At 38.6% G+C, this 23,652-nt stretch overlaps 1 protein-coding gene across 40 annotated transcripts in view; it reads right to left on the bottom strand.

Annotated features, from left to right (window-relative positions):
• The window catches only part of ANK2 (ankyrin 2), a 347,388-nt gene that overhangs the window by 123,785 nt on the left and 199,951 nt on the right, over positions 1-23,652 (bottom strand). For 22 of the 40 annotated variants that reach the window (XM_044429247.1, XM_044429276.1, XM_044429279.1 and 19 more), the window contains exons 2-4: positions 14,150-14,251; positions 2,567-2,665; positions 937-1,035 (exon numbers count right to left, since the gene is read on the bottom strand). In XM_044429247.1, coding sequence (XP_044285182.1) covers positions 937-1,035; positions 2,567-2,665; positions 14,150-14,251 — 300 coding nt within the window. Of the gene's footprint in view, positions 1-936; positions 1,039-2,566; positions 2,666-14,149; positions 14,252-23,652 lie in introns of all 40 variants that reach the window. The other 18 variants (XM_044429261.1, XM_044429248.1, XM_044429258.1 and 15 more) reach the window with 1 other exon arrangement.

Here is a 23,652-nt window from a genome sequence, read left to right as displayed (position 1 = left end):
ATGAGATGGCAGGATTCAAAAGGCAAAGAACGGAGTTACCAACTGCAAGGAAGGCTAAGGAAAGCAGAGCTCAGTTTAGGAAGCATTTAAAATGGCCATGACCTTCCGAGATTTCTCTCTGTCTGGAAAGGCTTAGAAATAGCCATTTCTACTTCAAATAAAAATGGGGTGATTTCTGTCCATGTCTACTTTCTTCAACAACTTTGAGGAAACCCTTAGTGGTGCAAAGGACATCTAGAGAATGTTTACAATGCACTCGCAGTCGATGCAGAGCACCAACTGGACCATTTCAAACTCATTGCTGCTCTAGAATACAACTTGCGATTCTCCTGTGGTTGCATCATGGCAAATAAAGGTGGATAGTGGCAGTCAAGCCAAATATGAGGCCAAAACTGATCTGCTCATTAAGAAATCCCTGAAAAACTTCCAAGGACAAGATCAAGGTTTCCATGAACATAGGCTGAAATTATTGCAAAAGAGAGACAGTCTATTCTTGCCTACTCAACTGTATAATATGCGAATTTGAATATATACCAAGAGTCAAAGGTCATCTATTTGGGAAAGCATAGAGAAAACAAGGTTGTCATCAATCCACCGGCTTCCTTAGTTCTAGGTTTATAAAGGTCAAGTTCTATGTGCAAAGATGAAGCTCATTATTTCATAATCAGATGACTGAGACATATATTTCAGGTATGACTGATGCTAATGAGTATGATTTGCATACTATCCAATTTAGCTACTGCACTCCAGCTGTTTGTGAGTTTAAATGTTTTCCACATCACTGACTAAATCTGGCACCATGTTGTGTTTATGAATGCGTGTGTGCATGTGTGCCTGTGTAAGAGAGAGTAATTAACCTTGAAGCAATTCAACAACATAGCACCCAGACCACTTTATGTGACATTATGTCATATAGAACTGAAAATGCCAACTTACCTGAGATTGTGCATTGATATTGGCTCCTTCTTTAACTAGAACTTTGACCACTTCAGCCTGTCCAGCCAAGGATGCAATGTGCAGTGCAGTATTACCTTTCTGCTTTGTAAAAGAGAAAAAGACGGCTAACAATAATTTTCATAATTGTTAATATTAATTAATAGCACTGATTAAAATAACTATTTAACTATTATAAACTATTCAAATATCAATTTACAATCATTTTAAAATGAAGACTATCCAAAAGCTTTTCTAGAAGAGCCTTTTTCTAAAAGTCAATACTGTTCAGGTGAGGTGAGCATTTTTCACTAGGGGGTTCCACAATTTGGAGGACACTTTTAAAAGTACTCCTCCTCTCATGATAGCATTTTGTACACATTACTAGCATGTTCTTTTCACCGCACACTTCATTTATTCACAAAAATAGATGTGAAGGGCAGCAGGACAATAACATTATTTTTCTGCACTAATTTCATTTCATACTGTGTGTTAACTTACACAAAATGAAAGTCCAGGTGGGTGCCTAGAAAAATTGACTAGTAGTTCACCCACATTTCAGACAGGGACCTTCCCCAGTCCATGGATTAACCCTAGTCCTTTTCTCACACAGAAAACTCAAGTGTATTGAGCAACAATTTTAAACATTAAATGGTAAAACCAACATTAAAGGATTGGTAACAAGGCATGGCCATTAACCATGGTTCAGGAGCAAGAAGGAGGCTGCAAGATCTCATGATTGCTTGCTTACTCTCTTTTCTATTGTGTTTGAGTTGTCATGTGCCTTCCCCTCATGCCCCTAACCTTATTTAATGTTAAACAAGGTTCGTTTATTTATTTATTTATTTATTAAAACATTTCTATGCTTGTTAAGCAGTGATTTGTAGATTATATGTCCTACCGGTGTCCACCATCACTGTGAATCTCCAGAATGGAACAGGATTATTTACTTTGAATCTGGTGTGTATACAAAGAAGCTCTATTCACAGCTGGATGGCTTAGTATTACATGCAAATGAGCCTTTGCAAGCCCAAGAGAAGCCTCAGGCTCATATGCCTCCACCTCTCCTCCTTCCCATGCAGCTGGGAGGATATCAGGATTCTTGGGATTCAGTTTTAGTTTCTTGGATTCTTGGGTTTTGGTTATGTATAAACCAAGAACCATGGTTTAAACAAACTCTAATTAATTAAACAAACCATCAATAAAATTCAGGATCTGTAGTTGGTTGGTTTAGAAAAGGACTAGAAATAGCTTTAAAACTAAGTTTAATATGTAACGTCAGGCGTCAGACCCTCCAGCTGACTGAAAAGAGGGCCCAGGTTTGCACAGGTTTTTTCATGTATCATTGCATATGAACTGGGACATCATGTACAAGTTTGGTATGACATACAGAACTTCACAGAAACTGTGCACTTGAATTGTTATGGAATGCAGACTTGACGTTAATTAGGATTACTGGGAAGAAAGAAAAGTGCACCGTGATGTGACAATTGAAAATACACTAAGGCACTGAAGCAAATGTTTCAGAACCACTGTTTCTATTCTTACATATAACTTTAACAGCTATGAAGAACAGTCCCCTCTCAGTTTCAATACTCTCTCTATAAAAGAAATAGTACATTAGATATATTACCTTAGTAGCAGAATCCACTGCAGAACCTCTTTCCAGCAATTCCTGAACCAAACCCACATGGCCTTCTTTGGCAGCCAGATGTAGAGCATTGAGTCCATTCTAGAGACAAACAAATTACATGGATGGGTAACCATCAAGTTTCTATTTGCCCCTTAGGAACAGCCATAACTCTTAGCTTATGCCATAACAACTAAATTTAAACTTAGTAAGTTGCTAAAATAAATGTAAAGTTACTTTTTGGAAGAAAAATACTGCAGGGTCTTGTACCACAAACATGATTTTGCTGCAACAGAGTACTATATCTTCAGAAATTTTTGAATGAAGATCATCTTTAGAACACAATTTGATGTCAACAGCAACAAAAATAACATCTTTGATTGCGTATTTCCTAATTCATCAGAAAAGTTCACCTGCTTGGGATTCTATAGTAAGTTATAAATAAGTCTTCCATAAAACTAGGAGTAAATTAAAAAACCAATCAAAAAACTTATAGTTTAATAGCAGGTGGTACTGTGGTTCATTTAGGGCAGCTTTCCCTAAATAGGCTGACAAACTCCTGTCATCTCTGTTCATTAGCCATGCTTGCTGGGAATGATGGGAGTTGTAGTCCAAAGCATCTGGCTGGACTCCAGTAGGGGAAGTATGATTTAGGCATTTTGACAATTGATATCCTCTTATCTTTATTATGCTTCTACTACTTCTACATGTTCAGACATGTTGCAACCAGGCGACTCTTAAACAGAGTCATACCAATATGACAGAAATTCTTGGTGATTACCAGCTCTGATTTTCTTTCTTTCTTTTTTAGAAGTTCACCAACACCAACATTAAAAAATTCAGACTACTGTAAGACCTAGAAGAAACTGTTAAAGAAACTTCCTATTTGAAGTTTACTTTTCTTATTTCTACAGACTCTTGAACAGGAAATGCGAGCATGATTTCCTCTTCTGTATTTGAATTTTTTTCTGCTATCTACTGGCTGGATAGCTGAAATGCAGGAAAGGGAATGCTCTTTTTATAAGTCCTCAGATATCAATTCTGCAATGAAATGCAAAACAGATGAAGTATATTAACAGCCTGATGCAGAAAAGTTCCCAGTCAGCAAGTTCTTGTGCCAATTCATTCCAACTGCAGATAGATTGTACATAAAGAAGGTTTGCTTTACAAGCTGACTGACTGACTAGATAGAAGGCAGTCTGGAATTTCAAATCTTCCTTTTAGGCTACAATTATGTTATATGAATTAGGAAGTTTATGTTCTTCCAATGTGGAGTAGGAGAAGCGGCAAAGGCAATCTACTTATTCTTCCTACTAAGTATTTTTGATGGGGAGGAAAGAAGGCTGGAGTGCCATCAAGGTATCTCATGGCATGGATACTCTCATCTCCTCACTTCCCCAAATTTAACTTCTGTCTGAGATTGCTTTCTCAATCTTGGAGGGAAATGCTGCAGATGTGAGGGAGTGCAGGGGACAAGCTCTGATTCCCAGCTCTGAGGCCGGAGTGCTGCCTCCAGCCACAGAGTTTAGAAGCTGCACAATCCTATGACCCCACCCCCCCACCCAACAATGTCTAGGATTATTCCGGCCACCACCTTTCATTTCCCCACTTGAGCTGACCTCTTCCCCTCCCCCCCCACTCACTTCTGTCCCACTTTCTCTTATTCTCCCCCTTTCATCTTCCTTTGGTCCTCTGAAAGAAGACAACATGAAGGAATGACAGGGGGGAGGAGGAGGAACAGGAGATGCTGTCAGCAACTGGATTATGAAGGAGCTGCTAAAGAGAGGAAAAATATAGTTTTGAGAGAGAAAGAACAATGGTCTCCTAGCCTGGTTTTGAAAACAGATGCTTGCTATGCTGCCATGGGGCTTACAAGGGAGTTAGGGGCAATGTGTTATATTCAGTAAGAGAACTGCAGGGGTCTTAGACTTATGGGAAACAATGGCACCTGCACAACTGGATCTTCTCCTTAATTCTGCATGAGGGGCAAGCTGCCACTTGCTGGGTGAGAAGGGAAAGGCATCTTGTATGTGTCCAGGGGCATTTTTGTTCCATTTTCCTGGTTGATAGGAATAACTTTTGGTCATTACAACCAGACATAATATGTGGACCCTTGAGAATTCTTCTCCCTCAATTCATTTAGCCACTCAGCTGTTCTTCACACAGGAAGCAACAGATCCCAAAGCTGAAGCACATGCACCCATGTATCTGTCGCTTCTATCAAACAAACACCCACATATCTCCCTCAACATTTGCAAATGCCGTAAGAAATGCTTCTGAAGTCACAATGACTTTATATGTCAGTCAGAAATGACCTCATACAGTCAAAGCACCATACAATCTTTGAAATGCGGTGTGTTTTATCCACCCACTTCTTTGAACTTTGAATGGGCACACAGAGTATGAGAAGGTCACATAAAGATACATCAGAAGTTGCCTGGGAAACAGCTTTCTGATCACTATGACCATAACTTCATCCTAGTGATCCCACAAAGGGTTTGGTTGGCTTCAGGATATTTAAAAGAGGCTATACATACAGTGGAAAAGGGTAAGAATGGATGGGGGGGGGGGAGGGAAACAGTATACTACTGTTGGTAAATATTTATCCCCAAAGCAGGGCCTGATTCTGAGCACAGGATACAATATATTCAATATAGCATATAGAGTACATTATTTTTAATGTAACTATAAGATCAAACTGAAAAGCAACCAGCCTTCTGGATACTGATTTTCAATGCCTTGCTGCAATTCCCAGCTGAAGTGAATGGTTCTCAGTAATGTCTGAGGACAGACAAAGACTGATTTTGAAAGAATCTACCCATAGGTAAGGTAAAAAGATGCCTGCTTATGTCTCAAGTAAATGTAACCACAGCAAAGCATCATACTGATTGACTACTCTTTAGCAATCGTTTCATTGTATATTTATGCTACATGCTGGAATCCCATTGTTTTCACTCCCAGAATGGAATTCAGTGATTCGTGTTAAGAAAAAGCACACACACTGTAAATGTAAAAATAGACTTCAGAGGTCTTCTCTCACTTGTAGCCTGAGCTAAAACATGTTTTATTTAAAGTAAGCCTCACGATGGAACTTACTTCTGCATAGATTTGCATAATGTTATACCTGTGGTCAGGTAAAAGGTCTCATGCTTAAAATTTACTGCATTGGGTTGCTGCTGGCGGTGCAAGACAGGCAGCCTGCACAGCTCCAAGGCACAGCATGCTGCATGACGCAGCTTGTGTGCACAATTTAGTAGGGAGGCAGAAGCTTGCGCACTGACATTTCCAAAATGCTGCTCACGAACCTAAAAATATCAGTGATTTATGATTTTCACAACTTCATGTGACATTACAGTTCACATTAAATGAAGTAATGGCATGTCATAAATCTGAAAGACAAGACACTATTATAAGCCTCACAGGACCCACTGAAGAGCAGTCATTTGACAAAAGGGGGCAAGAGGAGGGTGGCTGTCTACAGCAATATCAAAATAGGGAGCAGTGGAACCTGAAGACTCCAATGACAGCGGGGTGATGTAGCCATCTTGGCCTTCAAAGGAACGGTTTGTGGCTCTGAACCCATAAGCAGCCCAGGTTCAGCACCATGGATAGCGCCTTTAAAGTTCAGACTGAACCCACAACAGATAATGTCAAACCACTGACCATGAAGCTGCCAGGCACTGCTGTCAGGCAGGCACTGCTGTAGGACACCAACAATTACGGGGATGGGACACTCATGACTGTGTAAGCCACAGCAATGTTGTTTCTGCACACAGAGATGGAGCAATATAAGAGACTTTGCCATTGGACAACCCTGCACATTTAACAACTCTGAGGCCCTTCTCCTCTGCCTACCTCTGAGAGCAGATAGGCAGGCAACTACATGAGAGAGGGCCTTTTCTGTAGCAGCCTCTCACCTCTGGAAGCAATTCCCACCAGGGTCTGTCAGGCTGTTAGGAAGTCCTTGAAAATATATTACATTACTCTGGAATTGTCCTGATAACCAAACTGGATTGTGGTTGTCTGTCTTGCTGCTTGTATTGTATTTTTGCTGGTTTTTAAATTACTGCACCCATTTTATTATGCATTTTACTGCTCTATGATGCCTGGGAAGGGCTCCTGCCCTGAAGAGTGTCCCCAATTTTTTAAAAATAAAATACTTTTTGGCATGGAGAGGAGCCCTAATGTTTGATTGTAAATGAAACTATTGTTTAGCATTGCATTAATGAGTTTTGGGTTCATGTGCTCCTGCTTCCTTAATCTCTGGTGTGGTTGTAAGGAGATCAGAGTTTCCCACTCCTAGTTTTTGTTTACTAGGAGTTCCCACTCCTAGTTTTCATTTATTATTACATCCAGACCCAAAACTTTCTTTAAGCTACAAACTCTAAAGGAAACAAACCACACCCATTAATCACAGTTTGAAATTAGTTTGCCAGTTAAGATCAATCACAGTGTTTCTGGATTTCTGGAGGAGAGGGGAAGGGAATTGATGATCCTGCCTTGTTTACATAAATTGAACCATAGCTGACTGCTTATCCTGATATGTCCAATCTTAATTCATCCTTTGTTGTTGCAGAGTTCTCATATTAGGCTTTGGTGCAACTCTGGAGTAGTTCTGAACTGTTGATATTGTGCAACTTGCCAAGCTATAATTACCATAAGGAAAGCTTTAGGCACTGGGAATGGCCACTCCCCTATCCCAGTTTTTGTTTTATTTTTAAAGCAAGAATACATAATTTTATGTATATAATAAAGGTAAAGCATAATTGGAAATGGCTATGTCATGCATTAAATTATTCCACAAAGTTCAAAAAGGATGCCAAATTTCCAATAATTACAGATTATGTTTTTCCCTTGACCAGTATGATCATAATACATCAATTTATTCATGAACCTGATGTCCAAAACCTTAATAAACTATGCCATTTGTCCTGGAATATTCCTATATCTGCAATGCTTTGCCAAAGTTATTCTTGTTGCTGTAAGTGGATGCCAAGTCAGAGAAATTTATTTTTATCCACCTCACCTTGGAAAAGTCAAAATATAACCAGCTGAAATTAAGTCTTCTTCCAGTAAGCCTTTGGTTATTGTCATTGTTTTTCCCCTCACCAAAGAACCACCATACATGTAGAAAATGGGTAATCTAACTCATACAGCTCCAATACACTTTTAAAACTCATATGACTATATGAAATCATCCCATTGATTAATTAGCCCAGTATTTTTAAGCACATGTGGAAGACTTTCCAATAAGTGCCAAAAGAGATAAGCTACATCTCTGTTGCTCCCTTTTCACTCTAGATTAGCTTCCAAAAACCCAGTCTGGATTAAAACCCTGGAGACATAAATCTCTCCTCCTGTTATGAGCCTGAGCCAAATGACCTCCCTCACCACCCCAAACACACACACACACAAACACACCCCTGCAAAATCCAGTGCAAGATACTGTTCTATTTACTTTTTGGATCATAATTTTGCAATGGAAGATGCAGGGATGCATACCATGTGCAGAGGGACAGGGATAAAGCCCCCACCTCACATATTGGGGTCCTGATCTTAGATTAGAGCTCCATCCCCATTCTAGAATAAGAGCAAAGCTGTGTCTTTAGAGTAATCTCTATTTTGTCCTTCAGAGACTGGGTAAAGAAACACCAGATTTTCAGTGAAAAAGACAGTATGTAATCTGGTTATATTTCTTTGAGCTTATTCAGAAATCTTAGATAAACATCTTCTCTGGACATCAACTATTGCCAGTTTAATGGCATAAGGCAGGGGTCCTCAAACTTTTTGAACTGGGGGCCAGTTGAAAGGTGCCAGTGATGGGTGCGGGCCAAGGCAGTGTGGGCGGGGGGCGCGGGCTGGGGGTGCGCGTGCATGCAGAAAGGCAGGGGCATGCGTGCCCAGAGATCCTTTTCTCCCAATGAGTCCAAACTGATCTCCTTGCAAGCATGTCGGTGCCTTGGGGCTGGCTTGCTCACAAGGAGATCATTTTGGACTTGCTCGGAGAACAGGATCTCCCGGCAAGGTGCTGGCTTGCTCGCAAGGAGATTCTTTTCTCCGAGAGAGTCCAAAACGATCTCCTTGCTAGCAAGCCAGCATCTCACTGCATGTGTATGTGTGTGCACACACACGTAGTGAGCTATGGCGGGCTGGATAAATGGGCATGGCGGCATCCAGTCTGCGGGCCATAGTTGAGGACCCATGGCATAAGGCAATGTCAATTTCAAAAAAAATATATAGATGATTTTAGTCTTCCCTGTATTAAAAATAATAAAATGCAATGAATTGTCATTGCCCTGTATCTTACCTCAACTCTTTGGGATACCTCTTGAGCCCAGACTACTAAGTGGACTTAGTTTAATTTAACTGAGCCCATTTAATTTAGTTGTGAACAAGGTTCATACTTTTATGCATGGTTCCAAAGCTCTGTAAAGTAAATTGCACATTAGCTACTTACTTAGGATAATTTTTATTAAGTATCACTTCATTAGCTAATCACATCTTAAAGGGAACTGAAGTAAACTTTTATAGACATTCTAGTTATGATTAAAATTATTTCTTTAGTGCTTCAAGAAATAATATAAAACGTACTGGAAATTCTAGATTAATAGATCAAAAATTGGATTCAATAAATCAGTGAAATGATGCTTTCCCCTCTTCTCATACTGTAATGGAACTGAACTTAAGACTAGTTTCCTTGCATTTAACAGTTGGTGCTGTATATGCTACTTAGTGGCTCTGCCCTTAAACAAAGCATAAAACTAAATAATTTTTCAATTAGACTATTGAATAATTCAACCTAAATCAGAAAGGAAGAAATTGGTTTGTAAAATTATGATTTTTCAACAATATGTAAGCTTTCAGTATCTCCGGAAAGATGGAAAAGCTACTTTGGGGTCTACTTAGGAATTTCCCTTGTACAAAAATATGTGTTTAAATGGTTTTTTTAAAAAAGTTTAGAAAGAAACCAAATTACACATTTCTTGTGCCTACAAGAGAGAAATACATATTCAGCAATGAGGAAAAAAACTCCTACAGGCAAGTACAGTTCACAAATGTAAGCTTATTCTCTGACAACAATCAATAACAAAAAATAACAAAACCAGTTACAAAGTAAAAGAAAAACAGTTAGTCAAGCTGTTAACAACATTGGTTTGGACAATTCTGCTTGCACTTACACCAAAATAAATATATATATTTGCAGTAGAACTGATTAACAAGTCAGTACAACACTGGCTTGGTTTGCATACAGAGGCAAATCAGGATTTAAAACCTGGATTACTATCAGTGAGCCAATGTGCTACTGCAGACATTTCAAACATTATCATTTTACTCCTCTGACCAGGAAAAGTAGCTAAATTAACTATTTAGATTCTGATTTTATTTGTCCCTTTCCTTCCAATCCCTTTTCCTTTTGTGTCATGTCTAGACAAAGTCAATTTTATTTCTTTATTTCTTAATTTTGAAAAGGGATGTGGGAGCTTTTTGATTAGAATGAAGGCATACAGATGTTTTAAATAAATAAAAAATAAACATGCCAGATATGCTTTATCTCTGGTTTGGTTAGTATAACATCTGAACCAAGAACTCTGGCTTTGTCTCTCTCCCAGAGAACAAACCGTGGCTATGAATATCTCTGGTTTATTTTAGCTTCTCCCACTGGCAGGAAAAGCCAAAGGGGAGCAATCAAGGCACAAGGTGACGCAGAACTGTTTTAAATTCTGAATTAAAGTGGTAGATTTATTGTTGGAAACACAGCTCACAAGAAAACAAAACCCTAAGTTGCTAATGAATTGAGTCACATAATTAGTGGTGTTGTTTATGATTGCCAGCTTTAAAGTCAGATAGGAAGATTGGAAATTAGAATATTGTTTTAGTGAAAGCAGATATAAAACATGAGCAAGGTCATAGAACCAGATCATAAAACTTTTTTTCTTTTTCTGCTTTAACAAACAAGGATCTCCATAATTAGGGTAAATATTGCATTGAATGCCATTTTATTCACAGGAAAGTTGACATAAATAGGGTATAATTCTGAACCAAGGATGGTGTCTAACATGGAGACTAAGCTTTAGAATAAAAAAGAAGAATCTAGGTTGAATCTTGCAGATAAATAAAACTAACCAAAGTCCTTGTATGAAGAATCACAGCAAACAACTCATTCTCTCACCTTGGTAAAACAGGAAATTTAGGAGATTTACTTATAGTGACGCACTGCAGAATTTAGTATGAAATGAATTGACACAATACTGTACAGTTTACATTAAAAGATCTATTCAGTTTTAATGATCAGTGGAAACAGCAAAAGGTCAGCTGGGCACAATCCAACCTATTTAGAAGAGAGGCTGGCTGGAAACCAAATGCTGTTTTATCTGATTAAATGGATCAAGGCAGCTGAAAAACCACAGAAGGAAAGACTCATGTTGACTTTGCCATTATCCACAGGTCTATTCTGGAAGCCTGGGTACAATAAAAAGAACTCTTTTCAGTGAAAGAACATAAAATCCAATGTTTTGTGAGCCTTTCAATTTAAAGCCCCCTCAAGATTCTAGAGAAAAAGTGCTACAGATATGAAGAAGCAAATTCTGAAAGGAAAATAAAAGAGCAAGGCTGGGTTAATTGTGGACTTTTTTACATAATCACACTTGAGACAGCAGTTCCTTAATCAATGTCAGTCTTGTATTCTTTTATGTAGCCAAGAGCTGAAACCATAACTGAAAGAGGTTTGTAGTGAGCCTAAGAGGAGCACAAATAAGCAGTGGTTCTTTCAGAGCCTGTCCATTAGTGTGAATTAACTAGATGCATAAACACTAGTCTATCAGGTCTTCAGGTAAGGAGATTTGAGAAGACTTTGAAATTCATTTACAAACACATACTGCCCTATGAGTGACTTAGGAGTAAAAGTTACGTTGTTATGTTGTTGAAACCACCATTGATCTCCTTGCCTATATTAAAACAACAACAAAAGCAAAAAAAGCAAATGCTCTTAGTTCAAATAAAACAAAGACAAGTGGATACATAATTGAGATGCGTAAAATTATGCATGGTGTAGAGAAAGTGGTTAGGGAAAATTGCTCTCCTTTTCTTGTAACATTAAAACTTGTGATCATTCCCTTAAGCTGATTGGTATGAGTGTTGGGACAGATTAAAAGGACGTAATTCCTCATAAAAGTCATAGTTAAACTATGCAATTCACTTTCACAATTTGTAGTGAGGGAAACTGATTTGCACAGCTTTAAAAGGGAATTGGATAAACTCATGGAGGATAAGTCTAACAGTGGCTACTAGACCTGATGGCTATATGCTACCTCCAGCATTTGCTATGTACTCCAGTTGGGAAGGATGCAGCTGCACTCATGCTCTGCCTATGAGGAGCTATTTAATTTATTTTATAATTCCCTTAATATTAATAATAAGTATTAAGCCCCATCGAATTCTGTAGGACTGAATTCCAAGCAAATATGCTTCGGAGTGTGATATACATATGGAATATGGTAAACAAACTAACAGAAAATCTTTTAATTCTAGTACAGATATACAGGTTTGTAATGAAGCAAAGCTGTGACTCTTTTACATACCCAGAAGTTGACACTGATATCCAACAAACGGGTTCAGGTTTATTGCAAAGGATGATTGACTACTTGATTCTAGCACACATTAAGCTTTCCTCTAAAAATATCCTAGGTGTTTACTTACAGTCCAATGTTATACCAAAATAGCAAGAGAAAAGTAAGACTTCCGCACTTAGGATTACTGAACACCAGCTGTGTCTTGAGTGAAGCTACACAGTGCAGAAAGTTGCTTGCCACAATGCTTCTCACCATGGAAAAAAGGACATCAGTAAAAGAATGGGGAAAAAATGGGCCTTTTGCTGGCACTGAAATTTAGAATGAATAATGGTAGATCTGTATCTCTCATGAAAATTAAATTCTGGAAGTCTTTCTTATCTGTGTGTGCAAATATCACATGAGCTGTAATAGCACCGTGAGCTAAAATTGAGCTTATCACTCCGTACTGACCCATGGGAGGTATGATGAGGTATGATTATCATGGGACTTTGGAGTTTGCTTTTTCTTCTACAGCAAAGATTGCCATTAAGGAAGAGACAGGAAAACTTGCACAATGCAAAGTTCCAAAAGTGATCTTTAAAAGGCAGATCCAGTAGTTCTGTCTTGATTAATATGGCTGAATATTATTTGGAAGACCTTTCTCTGTAAGAACTGTCTAGTATTTTATTTCAACCTGATCTAGGCCACAGTTTTAGGAACTTTTAGGCCAGGCCCTGAAGATCATTAAAACCATGTCGTAAGAGCGTAAGGGCCATCTATACATTTGAGAGCTAGTGTAGCATAGTAGTTTGAATGCTGGACTGAGATTGGGAAATTTGGGTTCTCATTTCCACTTTGCCACAAAGCTCACTGGATGACTTTGGGCCTATCACTAACCCTCAAGTTGCTGTCTGGATAGGACTGAAAGGAGGATAAGAATGTACATTGCCTTGAGTTCCTTGAAAAAAGGCAGATTAGAATTATAATAAATGAATAGTGCAGCATTCTGTTCACCCTTTTGTTCACAAGTGCAAAAGCACCCTGCCACCGAAGTTCTCTAACAACTGGTGCACCTAACCATACCGCCTCTCCTACTGGAAGCAGCAAACAGCCAGCAGGACTAGTAGCCACTGATAGTCTTCTCTTCCACGAAGTTTCCAACCCCCATTAAATTATCCAGATTGGTTGCCATCCCTGCATCTCGTGTAAGAGAATTCCACTATGTACTATGTGAAGAAGTACTTCCTTTTACCTGTCCTGAATCTGTCATCAATCAACTTAATGGAATGACCCCAGGTTCTAGTATTATAAAGAGAGGGGAAAAATTGTCTCCTATTCTCTTTCATCACAACATACATAATTTAGTACACCTTTATCATTTCTTCCTCATTCACCTTTTCTCTAAGCTAAACAATCTTGAATCTTGTAACCTTTCCTCTTACAGAAGCTGCTCCACAGCCCATTAATCATTCTAGTCACACTTTTCTGCACCTTTTCCAGCTCTATAATACCTTTGTTAGGTGTGCTGAGCAGAACTGTATGCAATAGTCTAAGTATGGTTGAAATACAGACCTACTCTCAGTATAGTCACTTTCAGAGGCACATTTAGTGGTAATGGGAGGGACAGCCTTCTTGGCAGCTGCTCCAAGACTGTGGAACTCCCTGCCAAGAAAATCTAGGTTGACCGCCTCTCCGTTGTCTTTCTGTCGGCAGGCAAAGACATTTTTACTCAGCAAGGTTTTTTGCATGTAAGTGGATCTGTTCGGTTCATTGTTACTTTTATTTTGTTGTGAGTTTTTGAATTGTGCTTTTAAAGTATCTATTTTATCATTAATTTTTATTTATATATGATTTTAAGTCAGACTGAGTGCCTTGGTAGGAAGGCAGGGCTCAAATAAAATAGGCTAACAAATAAATTAGAATAGAAAATAATGTTCTATTAATTTTCACACAATAACTTTCCCAAAGAAATGGCTATTCTTTCCTGTAATCTATCAATCTATCAAATCAATACTTTGAGTACAATGTGGCCACATACCTGATTACATGTGTTGATGTCTATTCCTCCCTTTAGATATTCCACTACTTTGTCCAAATTGCCAGCCCTGGCAGCTCTGAGGAAGCTCGCATTGCTGTCAGACTGCAAAAAGAAGAGACAAAAGAATGCTACTGAATTTCTGTTCTGAATGTAAGCAACAGAAATATGACCAAAGGGAAAGCCTGTACATTGATGTAAGTTTTAGCACATTTACTATTGATTAATCTAAAAATAACACACAAATACTGCATATTTAGCACATATAGGAAGTCAGGAATGAAACATTTCACCAAGGGATGAGGAGAAACTCTGCCACACCCTGCTTTACCTATCGAATATCTTGGAAGTTGTTAATATCATCATCATCATCATCATCATCATCATCATCATCACACCCATCATTTTACCCAATAGCTAAAACCGACTAGTTAGTTCACAAAAGCTGCAAATCACAAATATAATAAAACATAAAATCTTCAATAAACCAAATTTAAAAACTAAAGCAGTTACAGTAAAATACTGGACTGATAAAAATAACTGTCACAAATGCCCTATCGTATGCCATCAAATGCTTGCAAGCAGCAGATAATCTGATGCCAAAAAGATGACATTGCTGGCATCAGGTGGATCCCACTGGGGAGAACATTCTAGAATCTCTCACTTTCTTTTTCCAAGTACTAAATTCATTTCAATCTATTTGCACAACAGTTTGCCAATTTTATTTTAAAGTGTGTGTGAAAGTTCTTATACATTTTCATGGACGTTTCTTTGAAGGCACACATTCATAAATGTAATTCTGCTTAACAGCAATATTCTATAAGGAATTTCTCCTAATGTAATGCACATGTGTTTATGTCAACTAAAATAACATTTATTTGCATGTTTCCCTAGCAAACACATGCTGCTGCATTTTTAAATCAGAAAACTGCATCAAAAGAACAAATACTGAAGAGTAACTGAAATTCAGTTCAGTATATTCATTCAAGTGCTACCATATATACCAGCACATAAGATGATCCCTGAAACTGGAAATAGCAAGGCAAAAACTGGGGTGCATCGGGTGGCCCTACTCCCAGTGTCATTGTGAACAACTGGGTGATTTGTCAGCCTCGCTTACCTCACAGGACTGTTGTACGGATAGAATAAAGGTGTGGTTTTGCATTTTGTACCCTGATGTCCTTAGAAGAATGGTACAATCAAATTATAATGAAAAACAAAATGGCTGTTCAGCCTTCATCCATGTAAACAACCTCTGCAGCACCACATTTACTGAATATCCACATTTACTCAGACACAAGTCCCAGTAAGCTCAATATCACTTACTACTAAGCAAGCAGTTTATCTCTGCACCTTAATTTAACAATTCTGCTATCCTGCTCACCCTTCAAAATGGACTGAATATGACATCAATCCAAACAGATCTTCATTATGTTAAGATCCAATCCCTACTATTTTTAAAGCTTACTGATCATAAAAACTGGAGATGCAAATATAATTTCAAGTTCCCACCATTTCACCAATCAATATATTTTTCTGAAGGAATGCTACTATGGTAGGACTCAGACTGTGGCTGAATTTACTTCAGAATGAAAATATGTGATATTTTTGAGTAGGACTGGCATCAGCATGCATCATCCTTGGGAAGCTGCTAGGCTCCAGCTCTCCAACGTGGTCATAGCCAATTAGGGCCAGGAAGTGATCCACAAAGGCCCTGACACAGTGTCACCTAGTGCATTGTACAAAATTCAAGTGATGGCTTCTAATGAGAGTCAGCACAGTGTCCTTTTACTTTCCCAAAATATCCCTGAGTGATGGATTCAGGGTTACAATATGGTAAATGGTACTTCACTGCCTACTGCTGATGGAATGCTGCATTCCATCACTTGGGGGGGGGGGGCTATTGATGGGAGGAGCTTACCCATCAAAGGGCACTTTAACCAGAGTTTCCTCAAAGTTGGAGTTGACTCTGCTCCAGAGGAAGGAGATCAAGTAATTCTTGTGGGTATAGAAGGAACTTGGAGGATTACCATTATATTATGGTAATCCTACAGATATTCAAGTAAAGTTTTGGTAAATCTATCCACGAAGAGAAGTAACAGTGGATATGGGACATGATCTACAATCATGCGGTGCTGACTTTGCACCACACAAAAGAAAATATGAAGAAAAAATCATGCTACAGTTGAAAGATATAAGAAACAAACCTGCAAACCTACATTAGTCATGCAACATAAGTTACCATAGATCAGAGGTATAAACTTCCACTCAGGGATAATAGTGAAGCTGAGGATGACAGGGACTTGAGCTTGTTCTGAGCTAAGAAGCTGCTTTTTCTGGTGAGGACAAGTGGCTTCACCCAGTGTTCATGAAGAATTGTGCAAATATCAGGATTTGAATGGTACTGGAAGAAGCAAAGTTTCCTCCCAGCACTGCCCAAGTCCCTTTTTTCAGGCTGAGAGGAAGCACACACATCTCAGCTTGTGAGAAAGAGGAAGACAGAAAGGAAAGAAAGAAATCTGCTGCTATCATTTGGTCCACAGTGGACTTATTGCAGCCCCCATAGAACAGATCTGCATCCAGGTTTTAGATGCCCCTTTCTCCCTAAATAAAACAAGAAAATGAATTCTATACTCAGCAGAACTATAGAAAACACAGAGTGATCTTTTTTAATTCATTTAAATCATGGCCATTATTTTCCCCATCATCACCATCACTTATCACAGTATAGAAATTCAAAACAACATCACTGATTCCTACTTCATTTTGCTCAGTTATCTTGACAACAGTAAACTCAAAATACAAAGATATCCGTACACATACATTTAATGCAGACCTTATTATATATGCCATACCCTTTAGCAGCAAGTAAAATTCATTTAATTTTCTATACCACCCAACAGCCAAAGCAATATGGATGGTTTACAAATGGAACACCCAATGCAGCTTAGAAAGAAATAGAAACACAGATATTTGCATTGTCAGGGTCTTTTTCTAACATTCATTGCCAGCTGTTGAAGCACTGTAATTGTGATGCAGCAAAAGTGTCAGCCACATACTGGAAAGTGATAACAATCTACAGCTGAAGGAGATTTTGTGCATTACAGTAAAATCTTTATTACAAATACAAATGCCAAAGGCATAAATGTATCATACCAATCCATGTCATTGAACCTTCAGGTTATGGCACATCTGTTTCATTATTTCAGTACAAAGCTGTTGCATTTAAAATAATTTAGGGTGCCATCCAACGTGGCTTCCTGTAACCCTCCAAACTTGGAGAATTGTAGGCATCCAACCAAAGGTGGGCGGAACAGAGAGGAAATGATTGCCTCCATGTTCCCTTTGCAAAGATTCAGATGGCCAATCTACCTACCTTTTAAGGAAAGGCACCACCAGGGTTTTCAGGGAACATTGGTTCCCCGTATCTCCTCTCCATGCACACTCCAAAATGCGCCTCCATGAAGGCTCCAAGACAGTCTTCCATCCTTCCAGCCATCATGGAATGACCAGACAATGTAGGAAGGCCATAGAATTCTGTCTTTGATCACATTGTTTCGCAATGGTTTACTGGATGATATTGGCTGTCTGAATCTACCACAAACCACTCAACAGGAATAAATGAGCATGCTTGGAGGCAGAGTAGTGCTGTGAAGATAGATTGTGCCCAACCCATGTATTTTAATTACTTCAGTACAGGGCCCTATTTGTTCAACTAAAATACAATCTGTGCAACAACATGCTTTGCAAAAGCATTTTCCTGGCTATATGGAGAGGTTTCTATGCATGCACAGGAGCTCTCTACAGATGTTTTGCTGTCTTGACACAACTGTCCCCACATGTTCATTTTATGCTTATTCAAACGACTGCAAGTCTTAAGTCAGGGCACCATGCATCCTGGAAATAATATTGTGTATTAGATTGATACACAGAGAGGAGGGTGGGGGAGAGAGAGATTACTTATCTATTTTTCTCAATGATTCACTAAAAAAAGGATATACAGAACTATTCACAAACTTTTCACTGGTTTTGAAGAGGTCTTTTGCTTTCATGCAATATGCATCATATTTATATCCAACCTTTCCTAAAAGTTGCTCAAGCTGTCACACACAATTCTTCTTTGTTTACTATATCCTCACAACAACTGTGTGATGTAAGTTAGACTGATGGTTAGTGACTGGCCCAGTAAACTTCCTGGCCAAATGGGAATTTGAATTTATATATTATTACCAAACATTGTGCCCACCTTGTCTGAATAAAGCCATGACCTTAGGTATAGCAACTGCTATATTGCAACCCCATAGGCTGCCGTGTAGAAGGGCAGCTATATAGTTCTGCCCAGGTAATAGTCCCCCATAGCTTCACACTATATAAACAGCCAGGCTATGCCTTGGTTAGGAAAATCTGCCACCTCGTGGCCAAAGATGGCACCGCAGGCTTCAAACAAACAAACTTGCAAACCTTTCGTGACATCTCTGGAAAACAGAAACATTCACATTTTCAGTTATAATCACCACACCATTATTTAATTAACATACAACCCTATGCATATTAAGACAGAAAAAGGTCTAATCTTCCTGCACGCCCAACGTTCTTTTGCTGTCTAAACAGAGGAATGCAGCTTTATAACTCATTTTTTGCCCAGCAGAGCCACTGGTGCCAGTTTCCAACAATGCCACAATATCTGCATTTCCACGTAATGAAACCAGAAACTTCATTGAAGGCATAAAGTCATATTCTTAATGCCTATTTTATCTTCCTTCCCATCACCAAAAAGAAAAAGAAAACAAAGTTTGAAATATATGAACTCCTTAAAAGAACTCTATAGTAAAATAAAAGGCAACTTATAGAAGGGGAAGGGGAATTTGTGTCATTCATCACTAATATCACAGGCACTATGTCCAACAGGTGCTTAAGAGCCTCTATGCCACCCCATGCTACATAGCATCCCCTTTTACATGGAAGGATAAATTAAAATGCTAATTGTTTCCATTTTTGTTTCCTAAGAAGATATAATGCCTCTGCAAAAAGGGCTTGCCTCCAAGGAAATTTATCTAGACCTTTCTCCAGAAATAAATGAAAACTCTACATTTAGTTTTTAGACGAAAAAAATCAAAGCCATGCAACCATGTGGAATTACTTGTGCTTTATTTATAAACAGAAACAAAATTATTTGTAGTTTCACTGATACCATGGCTACTCCTCTAAATTTCTATGTAAATGTGTTTTTGCCAAGAAATTTATTAAATTTATGACACATTTCAATTTCAAGCATATGAAATTCTCTATCATCACAATATAGGCAACAGAATGTCAACTATACACTGTATTTCCCTAATTACTATTCCTTCACATATAGGACCATCAATATTAATATAATAAACTGAGCAGACTAACAGAGCAATCTTATGGCTCCAGCATAGCATCTAGGGAACCATAAGACTCTTCAGAGTCTTAGACATGAGGACAGAAAAAGCCCTCTGCACCCATCAGAGCCAGTGTCGTATGAACTGTACCACAAGCTTCTCCAAGATCATTAGATGGACCTCAGAGTGAAGGAAGCATTCTGGGATGTGTAAAGTTGCAGAGACCAGGGCCACCAGGGGAAGTCAGGAGAGCAGGGCCAATGTATCCTGTTGGTGCCTATTTTCCTTCCAGTCTGAAGTGCTGCAGTGAGAATGTCTAGGTGTTTTGCAGAGCTGGAGGAAGACCAGGGTAAAGATCACCTCTTTGCTTTTCCTGCCCTGCATGGAATGTTCACCATCCTTTGAGTTCAGTGGCTTTTGGGCATCCAAATGGATTGTGCTCAAATAAATTTACAATACAATAAATTTACAATAGCTAAAATTTGACACTTATATTCATGAGGCATTACCAGGGTCTTGTCTTATATTCATAGGACCCAATTCAGATATATATTTGCATTGAAACATACATATAGTGTAGAAATCCACAGTTGGGGGTGTGTTTGAAATGCGTACTCCTGCGAGCATCATGTTGTGCAAGAAGATCAGCATCCCTTGCCACATACCAGAATACACTTAGGTGGCTACATCTTAGACTTTCTGGCTAAGCGGCGGGCTAAAAAATATTTAATAAATAAGTAAATCGCTGCGGTCCTGTAGCATTAATTGAATCATGGCTCATGCTTTGCTTGTAGAAGGTTCCAAATTCACTTCCCAGCTTCTTCACATAGGACTGGAAAAATCTCTGCCTAAAATCCTGGAGCACTGCTGCCAGCCAATGTCAAGAAAACTGGACTAAACAGACTCCAGTGAGAGAATGCAATGAGCTGACTCAGAACAAGGCAGCTTCCTAAGTTCCTACCCAGAAATCAAGGTGTTGCGCAATGGCTGCATGTGCCCAGGGATATGGCTGAGGCACTGAATTTGAGATTCCCCTACTTTCTCTGGATCAATAAACTATTCTTGGAATTCCACCCTATGCCAGCCACTTTCCATATGTTTTTCCTAATGGTTCCTAGCCACTGCCCACCATTGTGCTGAAGGTTGTCAGCCTGAAATCCTACTTGATAGAATGAACAACTGATGTCATCTCCAGGAGCCACCACCTCAGCCATGTCAGGTGCTCCCCATAATTTTTTGGAGACAGCACAATGTAACTGCAACTAGTATAGAGTGTCAAGAACCTCATATGGAGCATACTTATCTGCACAGATCTCTTCTACCAGTTTAGGGATTTTTAAAAAATACAAATGGTTTAGAATGTTATATACATCTGGCTTTAGATTTTATTTGCTTCCTTACAATGATTGTTCTCCGTACATCAGTTAAGAGTTTCTACTACTTTATCATTTAAACTACATTTCTAATACCGTTTCTTGATTTTATAAGGTTATGTTTGTACTTCACATATTCAGATCCCCACAACATGATGTAGATTTCTTTTCCTGCCACCACTTCACAAGATAAGGTCAACAGTTAAAAGTGAAAACTGTCCTTAATCCACCTTAACGTGTTTATCTCTTGCTGTTTGTAGATCAGAAGGGTCAGCCAACACTTAAGGATCCCTGGAATGTCTTAAGATGCCCTTGCATGTGGCAGGGGACTTTCAGCCTTACATCTAAGTCACATTAATTTTCAGGTTCTATGTTGAGAACGCAGATTATATTACCCAAGTCATGTGCTCACTTAAAGGAAGAAACAATCTATTACATGAGAGTGAAAAATATTTACTTGGCATTCAGAATAAAGAAAATGAACTTTTAGCTGGTATTGTACCTTCATTGTCTGGTCTGGTTCTTATTTTTATTTGTTTTAATTGGGATTTTGTATTTATTAATTTGTTAAATTATGTTGTAATTTGTTTAATTTAGTTTTACTTACTGTTTGATCAGAATGTTTTATTGATTGTTAATCTGTTTTAATATATTGCATTATGTCTGCATTTTATTGTTTGTAAATCACACAATAGCCTGCATGGCTGAGTGAACAGTATACAATTTTTAAATAAATAAATTCAAGGAGCTGCAGAAGGAATGACCAAACAAGTGTGTACTTTTTAATTTATAGACTTCTCAAAGCTATCCTACAAATACTAATTAGTTCAGCCTCTGCAAATACGCAATGCCATCTGTTCCCACCCCGCTGTTTAGAGTTAGCAAGAAAAGGTTAAATGGTGTATTTAACTTGATTAAAAAAGAAAACTGTTGTCAGCATGTACCAACTCTCAGACCACACTTTTAAATACAGAACTGAAATACAATATTTAACATGTTTGTTCTTCAACACTTTTGAAAATAATATCCAGATCTTATATTAAATAACAATGCACCCCATCTGTATAATGCTCTGATCAACAGCAAGAATCAAATAAGGACTGTGCTGATCAAAGGGAGACGCGGAGCACCCCTCAGAGGGTCTTGGGATCCAGGGTTTGTGAACCCAAGAGAACAAAATGAAGTGGGGAAGACCTGCCAGATACACTGCTTCGAAATCTGTGTTTTCTTGTAGCCTTGGGCTTGGAAGATACCAAAGCTGAAGGGGGACAGGTTGTAGAGATAAATAGCTGAGGCTGCCAGGAAGTTCAGCTGTCAGCTGAATTCAAAAACTGTGCATGGGAGTGCATTTGGCAGTGAAAGGGGCGGAGACATACAGGGAGGAAGTCAGCAAAATATGATTCTTATTCACTTGGTGGATCATTAGAAACCCACTGCTATTAGAGAGGGTAGACGGAGAATGAGGACAGCAAAATTCTTGTGAAATAGGTGCAGCTCTGCATAGCCCTTATGAAAAGAGTATACTCTGATTGCCACTTGTATTCCACAAGAAAACATTTTTATCAGCTCAGCTCATGGCCTAGTCAAATGACTGCTTGAATACAAGTCATAAAACTGTTCTGAATGAAACCAGAATGCTTTCTCCTGGTTATCCTGTTACTCTTTAGGTAGACAGAATTATCTCATAATTCTGGGATGTATAGATTTTACAGTTACAACAGCATTAAGGTTTTAGAACAAACTGATCTGCACTTGAAGAAAATGTAGTTTCATGGTAGGAGCATATAGGTTGTTTAAATAAATAAATAAATGTGGGTAGTTGATTACTTGACCTTATCAAGGACACTTTGATAAGTTACTTGACCTGAGATGGAGTAGCTTGTAATATGTCCTATTTCCAAAGACTGTTCCTGAAAAAGTCAAATGAATTCAAATGTTATGGTAGCAATCTGACTATACATCTATTGCAACTTATACATATAGGACAGTATTCAGAGAAGCTTCCTCTATCAAAGGAAACACCCATGGATCCAACCAAAAACCTCTTTGCTATCATTTAACCTTAAAGGAATTCTTTTCCATCCATATTTAAGGTGAAGGAATAGAGTACTCTTATGACTTCATAACTCAAACACATCAGCCAGCCTGTGATCCAACAAGGAGAAATCAATGGAAGGATAAAGGTTTTTGCTTGTGGATCACCCCTACCCCACTGCATACATTAGAGTCTGTGGGCAATGGACAGTGCAAAGAAATAGCTGCACAATGAGTACATGTGGAAGGCATCCATTCCAAGGAGTCGTCTGTACACCAGCAGCAGGAAAAACAAAAACTAACAATGTTTGTTTGAATATCCTTAAAATATGTTGTTTCCATATCCCTTCAGTATCCTTAAAACTCACCTTTGTACTTCTTACAAATTACTAAAGACAAGGAGGCAATAACACTTTTGTGCCACAATATTATCACTAGCTGGATTGCAGCATTGCAGTAAACTGACCCATGATATAATTTTGACCTGTCCTAGCAGGGAGAGTCAATAGTACAATGGCAAATTCATATGTGGTGCTGGGTAAAGGTTAGGTAACAAAGCAATTAGTTTGATGTAGCTTTAATAAGCAGAGTTAGACACAGTGAGATATGACTAAGGATAGCTCACCTATACACCGTTGCAAGGCATTTCACCCACCACACCCCAAAGAAAACCTATGCAGCCCACAGATTGCATTACCTTGTATCAGTGAAATCCTACCAAACATACAGCACA

The sequence above is a fragment of the Varanus komodoensis genome, unplaced genomic scaffold, assembly GCF_004798865.1.
Source record: "Varanus komodoensis strain SLA01 unplaced genomic scaffold, ASM479886v1 scaffold2, whole genome shotgun sequence".
NCBI lineage: Eukaryota > Metazoa > Chordata > Lepidosauria > Squamata > Varanidae > Varanus > Varanus komodoensis.
The sequence above is the reverse complement of the archived record's forward strand: the minus strand, read 5'-3'. Positions and strand labels throughout refer to the sequence as shown.